This window comes from Phytophthora cinnamomi (genome assembly GCF_018691715.1).
Source record: "Phytophthora cinnamomi strain GKB4 chromosome Unknown Contig2, whole genome shotgun sequence".
Taxonomy (NCBI): domain Eukaryota; phylum Oomycota; class Peronosporomycetes; order Peronosporales; family Peronosporaceae; genus Phytophthora; species Phytophthora cinnamomi.
This window is the reverse complement of record NW_027150935.1, coordinates 176,624-190,825: the sequence shown is the minus strand read 5'-3', so window position 1 is coordinate 190,825 and position 14,202 is coordinate 176,624. Positions and strand designations below refer to the sequence as shown.

General features: G+C 54.8%; 3 protein-coding genes across 3 annotated transcripts; 2 read left to right on the top strand and 1 right to left on the bottom strand.

Moving 5' to 3' along the window:
- Positions 1-5,155: 5,155 nt before the first annotated feature.
- Positions 5,156-6,239, top strand: IUM83_12207 (Serine/threonine-protein phosphatase 6 regulatory ankyrin repeat subunit B; the record flags this gene model as incomplete). Its single annotated transcript, XM_067936814.1, has 5 exons — positions 5,156-5,446; positions 5,525-5,617; positions 5,702-5,800; positions 5,882-6,148; positions 6,219-6,239. The coding sequence occupies 5 exons, from the start codon at positions 5,156-5,158 to the stop codon at positions 6,237-6,239; spliced, it is 771 nt and encodes a 256-aa protein (XP_067800208.1).
- Positions 6,240-9,783: 3,544 nt separating this feature from the next.
- IUM83_12206 (DNA polymerase) lies at positions 9,784-11,778 on the top strand (the record flags this gene model as incomplete). Its single annotated transcript, XM_067936813.1, has 3 exons — positions 9,784-9,903; positions 10,069-10,362; positions 10,447-11,778. 3 exons carry the CDS (start codon positions 9,784-9,786, stop codon positions 11,776-11,778), a joined length of 1,746 nt encoding a protein of 581 aa, XP_067800209.1.
- Positions 11,779-12,205: 427 nt separating this feature from the next.
- Positions 12,206-12,742, bottom strand: IUM83_12205 (putative phenol acid carboxylase; the record flags this gene model as incomplete). The annotated part of the gene is made up of 1 exon (XM_067936812.1): positions 12,206-12,742. One exon carries the CDS (start codon positions 12,740-12,742, stop codon positions 12,206-12,208), a length of 537 nt encoding a protein of 178 aa, XP_067800210.1.
- Positions 12,743-14,202: the final 1,460 nt, after the last annotated feature.

The window sequence follows — 14,202 nt, the reverse complement described above, 5'->3', positions numbered from 1 at the left end:
CAAGTCGAGAGCACTGTAAACGGTGCTCCCGGCCATCGAATCGATGATGACATCTTTTCGTGGTGTCGGCGTCTGCACCGGTACCGTCGCATCGTTCAGCTTATTATACGCATGAACGATGCGCCATCCGCCCTGTGGCTTCTTGACACAGAACGTCGGAGCACTGTGCGGGGACTTTGATTCCCGCACTTGTCCTGCTTTGCGACGACTTTCAAAGAAGTCGTCGATTGCTTTTACTTGCTCTCGCGGCAGTGGCCACTGCCGCGTGACACAGTACTTCGTGCCCGGCACGAGATCAATCTCGTGCTGAATACCCTTATCCTGCGGAAGCTCCGCAGGAATCTCTTCCGGGAGTACGTCTTTGTACTCCCTCAACAATTCGTAATAGGGACTCGACTTCAGCGAGTCCCAACCTTGTTCCTCGAAGCGCTCTCGCTTCGTCTTCGCACTGAGAGTGTCTTCACTCTCAGTGGTACTTCCCATGAAGAGCTGCCTCAGCTCTTCGCTCTCGCTCTCCGTTCTTTCGCTGTTCGAAAGAACGCAGACCTGCTCGATGCGTCCATCGTGCAAGTCGTGTGTGAAGCGCTTCCAGCTCATGGCTGGAAGCGAAGTCAACTCCGACGCCGTCGTCGGAGGACTAGCGAGTTCCATCTCACGATACTGGAATCCAGTATCGGTGCGCGTCAAGACGCTTAGCGTCTCGACGTCCGGCATCACTGCCCCAGTCTACCCAGCAGACTGTTCTTGTTGCGTCTCGGTCCCGGACCGAGCCTTGCGCAGCATTCTTCGCTTGCGCCGTCTTCTTGTTGTGCGGAGCCCGGCTCCGCACAGTTGTTCTTCTGGTCCAGGCCCGGCCGTGGACAGTTGTTCGCCGGCGGACCCTGTCCGCGGGCGCGCGGTATCAAGCCCTGCTTGACCGCATTTTCCTTCGTGCAGCCCGGCTGCACGGTAACGTGTCCCTTCGCCGGCAGACCCTGTCTGCGGGCGCGCGATATCAAGCCCGGCTTGATCGCATGGCGCTTCGTCGTGCAGCCCGGCTGCACGACAGCATGCAAATTGCGTCAGTGCGGTACGTTTGCAACCGTCCGCACTGTTTGCAGCGTCAACTCCCGGAGTTGAGACGCCTTCTTCACCTCGACGCCATTCATTGGCGGAGCCCCTCATGACCGAGGGTGCGTCGGCTCCCGGAGCCGACGCGTCGTTGTCGACCTGACCGCTTCGGGTCAGGGACTGTCCCTTACACGCTTGAACGTGGGTGTTGGTTCCCGGAACCAACACATCTTTTTCTTCCGACGTCGGCAGCATTGCCGACGTGGGTCTCACTTGTGCGCGCCCTCGCGCACTTCTTGGGCACTCCGGGACAGCAGCATAAAGCGCTGTCTCGACTGGTGAGCCGCGCGCACCTGCTGGTGCGTGCGCTGCGGTAACAGGGCCATCGCTCTCTGTTCCGCTGTCGCGTCCGAAGCGCACGAGCGTGCGCTTCTTCCAGTCTATTACCGGATCATGCCGTGCAAGCCACGGCATGCCCATTACTACGTCGAACTTATCGTCCAGGTCCAGGACGATAAAGTGTTCGACAAACACTCGTTGTTTGTACGAGAAGCGCACGTTCACGACGCGCTTCTCGGTCTTCACGATGGCACCTGTTGCCAGTCGTACCTCCAGAAGACTTCGAGGTGTATCTACCTCCTCGAAGTCAAGTCTCGACAGGCTTCGTAGTCGAACAAAGTTGTTCGACGCGCCTGAATCTACCAATGCTCGAAGAGAGTCACTCGCTCTCTTCGAGTAAACCTTCAAGATGACTAGGTTTGGCATGTCATCTTGTTTCTTGTAGTGAGAGTTGGTCTCACTGGGGGCTGCAGTCCTCAGTGTCGCGTGCCCGATGTCGGCACGCGCGACTGCATTACCAGTAGGGCGCCCCGCGCCTACTGGCTGTTCGCGTTTTTTTTGTTGGTCCGCGGCGATGCCTAGCATCGCCACGACGACCACCTCCAGGGGGCATGGGAGCTGTGCACTCCCGTGCAAAGTGACCGATCCTTCCGCAACGGAAGCATCTCACACTGCCTCCCTGCTGCTGGTAGCCGGCAGTTGTTGCGTTCGAGAGGTCCATTGGTTCCGGACCTCCCGTCCTCGCTACCGGGCGCGGTTGCGGCCTCGGTACGTTTACACCTGCCGCAGGCTAAACTCTTCTTGCATGGCAAGAGTAATCGCAGCTTCGAGAGTACTCGGGTACTCTCGGAAGAGATAGGTCTTCACGGGCCCATCTCTAAGTCCTTTCATGAACGTAACGACCTTGGTCGCCTCGTCAATTGGATTAGTCACGTTATTTGAGACCAAGTATCGTGCGCGCTGCGCGTAAGCATGAACGTCATGCTTACCCTGCTGAAGGTCGAGGAACTCCGCCCTCGACCGGAACTCGTTTTGCGGGGGCTCAAACGCTTGTTTGAGCTCCTCTTTGAACACTTCGTACGTGCTGAAGCACGTAGGATCGGAGAGTCGGCGTCCATACGCCCAACTCCTTGCGCGTCCGCCAAGGCAGGACATGGCGAACGCGACCTTCGACAGCGGATCGACGATGCGTCGAGCCGCTATGGCTGTGTCGAGTTCGACGAGCCATCGGAGGAGAGGCTCGCCCTCTCTTCCCACGTAATTGCTTACGCTCAACTTTAATGGTTGAGCACGCGGTGTCGTCCCTGACGACGCCGTCACTGAGGAAGCAGCGTCACGCTGCTCCTTCATGATGAACCCCAGAGCAACACCATGTTGCTCCGTCGGCGATAGCGTACGCAGCATTGTAGCTATCGCCGCTTCTCCGATGACTGTTGACAGTCGTTGGAGTGCCTCCCACTCTGGGTCAGACAGGTGGGGGCAGTCAGCGCGTGCAACATGCGTTGCAGGCGTGTTGGAGCTCTCCATGGGCACCTCCGTGCTCATGTGGTTCTCGGCTCCGCGTTCGTACACCGCGTACGAACGTCAAGCAGTCGGTCGTTGGACGGACTACAAAGTGCTACCAGGTGTAGTGGGTCTAACTTGACTCACTACTTTAGCTTACACGTTGCGCAACGTGTATGAGGAAGCGTAAGTACTTAGTAATTACTTAGGTTAATTATATTTGAATACACAAATATAAGTTAAGTAAGATAGGATTCCAAGTGACTTAGATTAGGTAAAATGAGAACTGTACTGCTTGTAAATTGATCGTCCTCTAAAATCTGCTAAAACTGTTTATCATCTATGAAAGGGTTGGCAGCGGCTGGCTGTCAGAGCCCCGCTAATATGCATGTCTCTGATTGGTAGAAAGATGCTGCTTTCTACCAATAGGATCTTTGGGTATGTGTGGACCACTCACTGTGGTGGTCCACTTCAATGTATCCATCGGTGTGTCTTACACCAATGTGAGGAAGTATCCAAAACGTTTAACAGATAACCTATCTGTTAAATTCACAAGTGGTTTGCAGCCACTTGTACGTGTAACCCCGTTACATCACCCTCCTTCCCTTCAAAGGAGTGAACCTTCAGCCTCAACGGCTTCGCTTGCACCGGCTTCAGCGCGGCTGCCGGAGCCTGCAGCCCCTGAACATGGGCAATGAGCCCTTGCTCGTAGGTGTCGAACGCGCTGATGCGCTCGACCTGCTCAGCTGGCGTCGCTGCCGCTAAGCTACGCAGATCATCTATTCCAAAGATGCCTGCCATCTTCCGAACTGACTCAAACTGCGAATCGTTCAAGTGAGGAAACTCACTTCTATCCACCTGGGCTCAGTCATTGAGGAAGATTCAGGTAGTCCAATCTACCCGCGTAGGTGTAGGATTGACTACAAGTGCTACCAAGTGTGACGGGGCCACACGAGCACCTTGCACAGAGAAAGTGTGCTAACGAGAGTATACGAACTCTCAGTGAACGGCAGTTCACGTGTCCCTGGCCTAAGCGGACTGATTGACCAGAAGTACGGTAGATCTAAGACTATATGTATTTATAGGTTAGTACTGATTTGGCCTGCATACAAATCCGAAGTTCCCTATAGTTTATCCTATATAAAATGTATCGGTTGGCTCTCAAGCCTATTGTGTCACTACTCAGGGGAGTGACCTTTTGTAGCCATCCCTGAATAGTGCCAGGGTCACTATTCCATGTAACCCCGTTACACGATGCATCTGAAGCACTGAAGCGACTCAGCCAAGCAGACAGTCACAACATCCACCACGGGACTAATGAAAAGACCGCGGCAGCCAAGTCGACTGTGCCTGGTACTTAGTTCGGACACCTACGTATTTTCATCTGAATTGTTATGCATCTTAATAGGATTTGCGAGCTCCAGGTGTTTTGGTCGTCGCCAGACGCTTCAAGCGGTGTGTTTTGTTACCCGCGCACGATTCGGCAGAGACGAGGTAGGTAGACAGCAAACCTCGTTTCGAGCTCAGAACGCCTCGCGAAGTCGTTCTGGGAACGCCTCGCGAAGTCGTTCTGGGAACGCCATACAGAACGGGTCCAAAGGTTCTGAGTGCAATACATGTATGCAATTTTAGCCAATGAAAATGGAAACTCGTTCGGAACGAATCTCAGAACTTTTGCTTAGACCACGCAGGGCTTTTTGTATGAATCAAGCTCGCCCATCTCACGGCAATCTGATCGATGCCAGCAGCTGCTCTTCACAACACTGGTGTTCCCAGCCAAGGCGCAGACTACCTAGTTGCCGCACAAAGTGTGACACGCTCGACGTGCATGATACGGTGACTGTAGGTGACATTTCAGTGGGTCTACCCCTCCTCACGGGTGACACTCCAAATCGGTGCAAAGGTGCTTTACAAAGGTACTTCTGGTGTTTCGAGAATTAATTTTAGTGGTACTTCTCGTTTGTTTGGTGGTGGAACTCCGCCCTCAACGCAGTCCCTTCGACACCGAGGTCGCCGACACGTTGCGTTATCCGTGATGCGTGGACCAACGCAAGTGTCCACGCATCGAGCTCTCCAAAGACGTAACGGTCGATACCCTGTGCCGGTTGGGCTGCATAGAGCTTTTCGCGGGCTCAACTTCAAGCTCAAGACAATGACCAGCATTTCTCAAGTGGCCACGGACCCAAGAGACTCACGGACGCAAAGCCGAGCGCCAGTCGCCACCAACCCCGTCGTACCTCGACGTCGTGCCAGTGCCGACCAAATGCAGACGCCGACTCGGAATGCGGATGCGAACCAACCGCTGGTAGACTCGCCCACGGCTGTTCGTGCAGTGCCGCATAGGACCCAAAGACGCTGCCCAGCGCTGCACGCGGCGGCGTGGGAGGGCGACACCAGCGCGCTCACCCAGTTACTCGAGCGAGGCGAGAACCCCAACGTCGGCGACGAGTGGAACCTGACGCCGATCATGTCGATGTTCATGCGGCACAGTCTGCAGGACACGCGCTGCGTCTTCCGAGGCAGAGATACCATCCAGAGGAACCTCGTCGTAGATGTAGGTGCACTTGTTGGCGATAAAGTGGATAGAATTGTCACTAACGTAACGGGAGGTTGCTGTGTGGCGACTGTGTAGTGCCGAGAGGAAGACGCGGAGCGCGAGGCCACGACAAGTGCAGTGCTGATGTTGCTTCTTCAACACGGAGCCGACCCGGACGCTCGTAGTGATGTACGCATGTGGCAACAATTGAAGCTTTATTGATCACCTCAAAGTGACAAAGAGTGGCTAATTTTTTTTTGTGTTGTTGATCAGCGAGGAAAAACAGCCTTGCATTATGCAACGAACGACGGACTGTATGAAGCTGCTAAAATTCTTCTAGATGCTGGAGCATCGATAGACGCACAAGACAAGGTTTCGCCCGCCATAATTCGCTGTTGCTGTCATGGGTAAAATGTTGGTTTAACCAGTATGATCTGTTTTCGTATCGTTCAGGACGGCCAATCGCCGCTGTATTGTGCAGTACAAGAGCACGGTCTTTTGGTAACGAATCTGTTGCTGAGCAACGGTGCTTCCATTGACCTTCAAGACAACCGCGGCGTATCTCCGCTTGCACTGGCAATTCAAAAGGGATACGTCGACATTATGCAACTTTTCCTGAACCACTATTCGCTCGTGGCAACGCGCGAACGATTAGATTTTGCTGGCAATGTGCTTCTTCAAGCTGTCGAAGAGGATTCTGCCAATATTGTAAAGTTGTTGGTGAGAAGTGAATACGTGGCGGTGGACTACCAGAATTCGGGAGGGGAGACAGCGATGCATCGTGCCATAGCCCACGGCAGCACTCATATGATGGAAACTCTGCATACATTGGGCACCGGGGCCCGAAGCCTTCGCGTCGTTACGACTCGTGGGGAGTCTTGCCTTCACTTTGCCGCTCGAATAGCTTCGATAACTGAGTTGAAAGTGCTGCTCAAATTCCTGGAGGAACTGACTGACGATGAAAAGAGTGGGCTGATCAACCAACTCGATGCAGATGGAGCCACGCCATTATTTGTTGCGGCCACGACCACGGAAGCACGCATATCCGGCGACAATGACACCCAATTCTCTGATCGAGACGCCAAAATGGAACTGTTGCTTGCGAATGGCGCCAAACTTCTCGCTGCATCGAGTTTACCAGGAGGCTCGCCATTCCGCCGAATACCAAAAGGAAGCATTACTCTGTGTACGTTGGTACGACGATGCCTGAATCAGTGGCTATCTGAGTGCCAGGAGGAAAGTGACGGAGTCTTATTGCGAGAATTTTGCACGAAATGGATCACCAGCGTCCCCGCAAGCAAAACCACTACTGCCGTAATGTCTGCACTGCAGCTGAGCGTTTGCATGGGCTACAGCGTTGAAGTTTTGCCACTTCTTCTGATGTTACCACAGGAGTGTGAAGCAGTTGCAGATTTTTTGCAAAGCCTGGGAGGCTATGAGAGAAGTCGGACCGGGTTGCAATTTCGCTCGCTGACAAACGAATTGAATACTGCTTGGATATAGTTGCCTGAGCAGGGGGTTGCTCTTTAGTACAGGCTGTAAAAAAAACTAGCTAGGCACACACGAAGGGAAAAAAAACTAAAGACATAAATTTGTACGAAGCAGCAAATTAATAGTGTGTACTTCGAGTGCAGGTTATAGTTTTACATTTCGGCAGCCCTCGCTTGTCAGTACGGTATTTGTTTTCTGTAGCCGGGTTTTATTTATTAGAACTCCCCACGAAGTTTACCACTAAGCATTAGTGATTTTTCACTGCAAACAGAAGTAATCTCCTTACACTGGTTGCATCTTCTAGGCCTATTCCATGTTTTTGGTTCGAGGTGGAATTCAGCGTATTGTACTCTGCAGACATGTTTGTGATTTTTTTATCATTCACTAACTAACTGTAAGTGGTGTTTACGCGTGTGTGTCTGTTTGTACCCTATCATAAATTGAAGTTTGCTACGAATTCGTTGCTAGCGATCACTAGTTCCTTGATTTGAAATCCGTTCTTATGCAGGCAGTCGCGCAGCGAAATTGATACAAACATGACGATATACCACCCAACAAGTTCTCGTCTTAACCTAGAGAGGGCTTCAGCGTAAACGCGTCTAACTCCACCATCATGTTAGTACCTTTTGCTGCACACTAACAAACAGTTTGCAATTGTGCGGACACCGATACAGAGGATATGCAGCGAAAAATGCTTATTCTATTGTTGAGAGAGCGGCAGGTCGAAGCGAAAACAAAGTGACCAGACAACTCTCCTTGACAGCTTCTGGGGCGGTGCAGGCCATTTCTTGCGTTTAACACACAGAAACTAAGCATGACCAGCATTCTCTGCTCGAACAACTGACAGCAGCAAGTTTATTGTCTTGGCTTGCTGAGATACAAACCACTTGTCTCTGGATCAACCGCTTGTTCAACGTGAGGTACGTCCTTAACAAGGCGAGATGCCAAAGCGGTACCGTAGCTTGAGCGTGCTTGAAGTACTTTCGCCGACAAGCAGTTTGGCCCTTTGAGGGCTGCCATGAATCTGGATATAGTCCCAAGTTGGCACTCCCAACCAGGGTTGGCAACCACCATCTCAGATGTTCACCTCGTCGGCCGCTCAACAACGTGACGGACGTCGATCATCGACTCGATGGAGCGTGACAGATTGCGTGAAGCAAGACACGGCTGCACCGTGCTTGTACGGGTTCAACACTCAACAGTGGAGATTCATTTATCGCTGTCAGATCAGCAGCGACTTCTCTGCGAAGCTGCCGCTGCGTGCGCGCATTCTCCTGCCCGTTCGTCCGGCAGCGAGGTCCACCCTTTAGGGCATCGACTGGCTTGTGTCGGTGCTAGCAAACGAGTCGTCGCTGATTTTTGGGCATGCAAATGACTGCGACGCGCACTCACTGCATTGCGCCCTGCATGCCGCCGCCTGCTTCAACGGAGCCGTGTTGCTGATTCTTGTCGCCTGCTTCGCGCACAAAACTCAGGATGGGTGCGGCCGGGCTGACTCAGCTCGGCCACCACTAAGCCCCTGCTTGACTCATCATCAGCCGGAGCTCCGGGCATTGTGTACGTAGCGAGCTCACCACGCTTTCGGTACTCGCTCCAAGCCACCCGATCCCGAGTTTTGCATTTCTGCGTCCGTGTCAACACGACCAAGCAGCGCCACGTTGCAGTGGTATTGCGTGTTCGTCACGCCGCTGGCTGAGATTTCCATCTCATAAGAGGTTGGACCGCGTTCCCGGCCGGCGGCGGAGGTGAGCAGCATTTTCAGGCGCGAGCATTTGCCAGCGCTGCCCGAGAATGCCTTGTACGGTGCAGAGACTGCGGATGTAAATCAGCGCAGGCTCAGAAACGAGGCAAGCGATGGCTGCAGCAGACGTAAACGCTGCCGGGTGTTCACCCGGCAGCTCGCGGACGAATTACGGTAATCCAGTAGTAAAATAAAACACTGGACCACCTTCTCCTCAAGACAATCGAAGTTCGTTGTGACCGGCGAGGCAGGAGGCTGATGCTTATTCGAGATAAAAAAAAAGCTAGAGCGGGCAATGTTGCCTGGGTTGACTTTACTTTACTTTGGTAAAGTCATCTTCTCGTAAAATCGGGAACGCTGTACAGGAGAAGTCTATTAATACACACGAACGCCAGTTGTTGAGTGAGGTTAATAATATTATGTGCATGCGTCGATTGCCTGTGCCAGTGGCTGAATTGTAGACTAGCATTGACGATAAGTATGCGGAGCATGTCTAGCTCGTTTACTCCTCTTCCGGAAAGTAGATTCTCAACAATTAATAGCTGCATCAACTCTTCTACACTCACTTCGGAAGCCAGTCAAACTTACACGGAGCCTTCACTACCGCCCGAACTCACATGTACGAGCACTGCTTTTTTTACTGGATTATCGAGCTGTCCCAATCGATCCAAAAATCCCGGGTATGGGACGCGAAAGACCGTCTTTCGCGCTGCTGGTCACGCCTGCAGGCTCAGTACCAATGCCTTCCTCGCCTTTTCTGGGCCACGCGCAGCACTGTCCAAAGTTTGATTCCTCGCGGCTGCAGCCTGCTGCCAGCCAGCCAGCCATAGCCGCAGCGCCTGCTGCGCGGCTTCTCTCCGCCTTCGCGCTCGCCGCCGGCCTGCCTGCGTCACCAGAGCGCTCAAGTCGCTTTTTTTCAGGCAGGATGCGCTCCGCCACAAGCGACTCGGCCGAGCCTTGCAGTGCAGCACCCAGTACACGTCGACAAGCTGCACGTCCGTCGCGGACTAGATCCGAGTCGAGCGAAGTCTCCGCTGAGGGTCATTCGTGAACACGCCGACCGACTGCCGACCTGCCCGCGGAATTGAACACGGGCGCGTCAAGAGCACGAACGAGGTCGGTCATGCCCGCTGCCAGCTGCTCCGAAGTGGAGCAGGCGTGGCTCGACGCCGGGCGACGAGGAGACGTCAAGGTCATGCAAGGTCTCCGCAAAGAGCACCCCGAGTGGCTCGCGCTCGACCGCGTACGTACGTAGGTAGCCATCTCCGTCCCATTCCGACGCTCGGACGAGCGGGTACTACTCTTGCGCGCTTTGGCTCGTCCGATTAAAGCGATTTGCCTGCTGCAGACGCGGCTGCCGGTCACTTATGCACATCGTCCTGTGTTCCTGCGCTGATGGCCATGGCAGGTTGTCGCGGCCGAGTCCAGTCCCAAGAATCTCGACGACGGAGATGAAGCGCCGTCCTTCTGCGACTGGGAGAAGTTCCACCTGCCGACGGTGGGGGCATCGGCGCTCCATGCTGCGGCCTGGGACGGCGAGTACGAGGTGCTCGAGTTCTTGCTCAAGGAAGGCCAGCAGGTGGACGAGCGAGGCCGGCGCGGCGTCACGGCGCTCATGGCCACGCTCATGAGGCACAACGTGCAAGCTCTGCGTGCTGTCTTCCAAGGAACCGCTGTCGTGCAGCTCAACACGGTCGTGGATGTAAGTCGCCTGAGCTCTGGTTGACTTGCTGAGATTGAGACTGACGGTTGGTTGTCTGTCTGTGGTTTTGCTGGTATCTGATAGTGCCGCAAGGAGGACGAGGAGCGCCTCAAGCACACTCTGAGTGTGGTGAAGCTACTGTTGCGTCACGGTGCGAAGACGGAAGCACGTGACAACGACGGCAAAACGGCGCTATTCCTCGCGACGAATGACGAGCTTTTTGAGGTCGCAAAGCTTCTTTTGGAGAACGGAGCACACCTGGACGCGCAGGACTCGATTGGTAGGTCCCCGCTGCACGCGTGCTTGCGAGCTTCCCCGGAGCAGAGCGTGCTGGTGACGAATTTACTGGTTTCATGCGGCGCGCCAATTGATCTCCCGGATAATGCCGGCGAGACGCCGTTCACGATTGTTGTTCGGCACGGGGACATCACAGCACTGCAGTTGCTGCTGAACCACCACTCCCTCGTAGCTACACCTGCGAGGCAGGATTTTTCGGGCGCCGTGTTGCTACAAGCGGCTGAGCTGGGGGTCGTGGACGTTGTCCGCTTCTTGCTGGACGGCAAGTACTCGAGCATCGATGTCGTCAATGCTCGAGGCGAGACAACGCTGCACCTGGCCATCGCGAAGCAACGCAAGGCACTCATTGAGATGCTGTGTAAGTCCAAGTCTGCAGAGCTTCTGCTCACTGCCCGAACGCAGGGCAAGGGTGAGTCGGTGCTTCATTATGCTGTGCGCTACGGAACTCCGTCGGATTTGCAGTTGGTGTTGTCGCTGTTAGGCAAGCGAGGCTCCACGGAGGTTAATGTAGCGAGTGCTCAAGGTTTGACGCCGCTGTATCTTGCTACCACGGCATCTACGGCTGGTTCGCCGAGTGAAAGGCGTGCCAAAGTTGCCCAGCTCGAGAATCTCGGTGCGTCGCTGTTTTCTAGCGATGCGCTTCTCTTTCGTGAGGTTAAGAATCTTGCAGGTGTCACCTTAGTGGCCATGAACCCCGCTGTCCGACGTTGTTTGATGTTGTGGATGGCCGAGTGCAGCGCGTCGTCGCCGACTGCGTTCTCCGACTTCTGTGTCAACTGGGTCGCTTGCGTGCAGCGTCCCCAAACCAATTCCAGTTCGAAGCAGCAGCCAGCGCAAGTCACCAAGGAGAAGCAGGCGCCGACCCAGCATCGTGTCCCGCTGACGCCGGCATTGGCTGCGTTGGTCTGTGCAGGCTACGCTACCGACTCGGTTCCACTGCTCTTGTCCCTCCCGCTTAAGCGCGAGAGGGTGCCACGATTCCTCGAGGTGCTGAAGACGCTGGGTGCCGATACGAAGCACGCGTTGCTACAGAAGTTGCAGGTGGAGCTTCATGCGGGCTGGGAGATCGAAGTGGCTAGCGCTCCAAAGGATGGTGCGCCAACGAAGGCCAAGAAGTAAAGCGCGAGTGAGGTGCGCAAGACTGAAGGGCGAGGAGCATGGCAAAACTAAGCGAACGAAGCTGCCGCCCATGTACAATCGCAGTGTGAGAGAGAACGAGAGCCGCCCGAGGGAGCGCTGCGGCCGAAAAATGCAGAGCAGGTAGTCAAAGTAGTATCAGCCACGTACAAATACGAATATAATGACTGCCCCGAAACGACCAGCTTGAAGTGAGTGACGTCAGCGTGGCACCGCCACCAAGCAGCATGAGTTGCCACGAGGGCTACTGTTGTCAACAAGGGGCCAGACAGGTGAACGCTGCAAAATCGTGAGTTTATTTAGTGCGAACTGCGGCGCAATGCGAAGCACTGGCGCAGCGCTTATGACAGAGAGAAGAGACCTTCGAGGTCCCTCCACACGCCGACCATGCTGCTGGTTAGCCAGCTACTTACAGGGTCTCGGCGTCCGGGGCAATGGGCACGAGGTTGCCGGCGCCCTTGAAGGTCTCGAGGATGTTGGCCTGCTCGCTCAGGATGAGGCGGTCGCGGTTGTTGCCATACTCAGCAAGCTTGCGCCAGCGAGCGTAGTCCTCCGGGTTGCGCTTGTCGCCGTGAGCCTCGTCGGGGTTCTCCCAGTGGCCCTTGGAGAAGCCGATCATGGTGGTGATCTTCTGGTTCTTGATGTCGTACACGAGCGACACGATGGTGCCGGTCTCCTCGAGCCAGTTGCACTGCCACAGCTCACCGGGGCGGATGCACTGGAAGGCCACGGTCTGGTAGTTGAGACGGCCGGCCATGGGGCCGCCGTGGATCGAGTACACGATGCGGTTCTCCGAGAAGAACCACATCTCGTAGCGCCACTTCTCCGGCTTGCCGTCCGCGCCCTCGGCGTCGTAGTCGTACAGCAGGTGGAGGTCGCGGATGTCCTCGTCGAACGACGGGTGCAGCGGCGTGTTGGTGTGGTATCCGGGCACTTGCATCGGCATGGTGCTTGAGACTTTTTGGGGGCTGGAGGTGCTTCCGAGACGGCAAGATGAAAAGTGAGGAGCACCGGAGCCCTTGGCACGTGGCCGAGCGGCATGGGTCATCCATCCCGACTGATGTCGTGGCCTCCCCCTTGGGAGCGTTGTCCTGTTTTGCGGCACCAGTACCTCGGGGGCGTGGACGTGAAAACCCGGACGTAATCGGGGAGCTCCTGGGTGCCTTCGTGCCTTCAACGGGGCCCCTGTGTGAATCCGAGTCAAGCCGAAGCGATAGCCTACCCTGCAGGCACCAGACGGTGGAGTTGTCGCTGACGGCGCGCAAACAGCGTAGGGGTGGCGCGCTAACCACATCTTCGGAACACTGCATTAGGGAGCGGCATACGGTACAGTGCGCGTCAAAATTATGGGACCCCTGTGCGGCCTCATCAGTCAAACAATTTTTATCATTTTGAGGTAAGGTTTCGACAGCGGTTTCACTGAAAGCACCCGACAAAGTGCAAAAACGCGGAGTGTTAGCGCAATGTAGCAGTCTTTCTCAGCGTCTTTCACAACGACGGTCAAAATTTCACCTCAAAATGATAAAAATTGTTCGAGTTATGGTAGGGGTGGTCCTATAATCTTGACGAACACTGTACGTCATGGAGAGCATCGTGAAGTGCATGCAGCCTGCAAAAGTATCCTGCCGCTGTTGCCCGCGTGTGCGATCGCCGTCGGCAAGAGGAAAACTGCTCAAAGCAGTGCTGCCGAGGTCCACGTTGCACCCCAACGCTTCTTCTCTACAGATTGGTCGCGCACAGATCCGCGCCAGCGCCTTGAACCCCCGCGCCAAGCTCCTTTTCTGCCGTCAGCTGCCACGAGTGGAAGCCTCCTGGATGGGAGCGGCGAGCACGTTTGATTTGCGACAGCCAGCCAAGCGCAGGACTCGCTGGCGAGGGAGGTGGCACTCGACCGAGATGCAGGCGGAAATGAAGGCTTCTGGCAGCCTTTGGCGCAGGCGAAGATCGCTGAAGCTGCGATGCACAACGGACAGCACTGATCATTTGGTAGTCGCCAAAGGATTAATCGATGAGTTCCCAGCAAGAAATGAGGAACCGATTCAACTCGACGCTGTGCTTGACTTGAAGCCATGTCACCGAAATGAACTCTGCTGCTTTAAATACATGTATGCAATCGACTCGGCTGATTGAGAGGTGAGCTGTGTTATCCGCGGTCGATGACGCCAAACTCCTCTCGACAACCTGCCCGCGTTGGATCGCACCACGCTCCCTTGCAGCACTGGTCGCTAAAGAAATTCTTGGTCTGGGTGATGCTCGAGCTCGACATTGTGTTGTCCATCTAGTGTCCTTCGCTTTTTTCTTATAATACAATTTAGCATTCTTCTTCGGGGCCCAGGACGGCTATACCGGGCAACAAATCAAGTATACATATTGCCGTACATTTTAGCTGTATAGCTTGTAGATCTA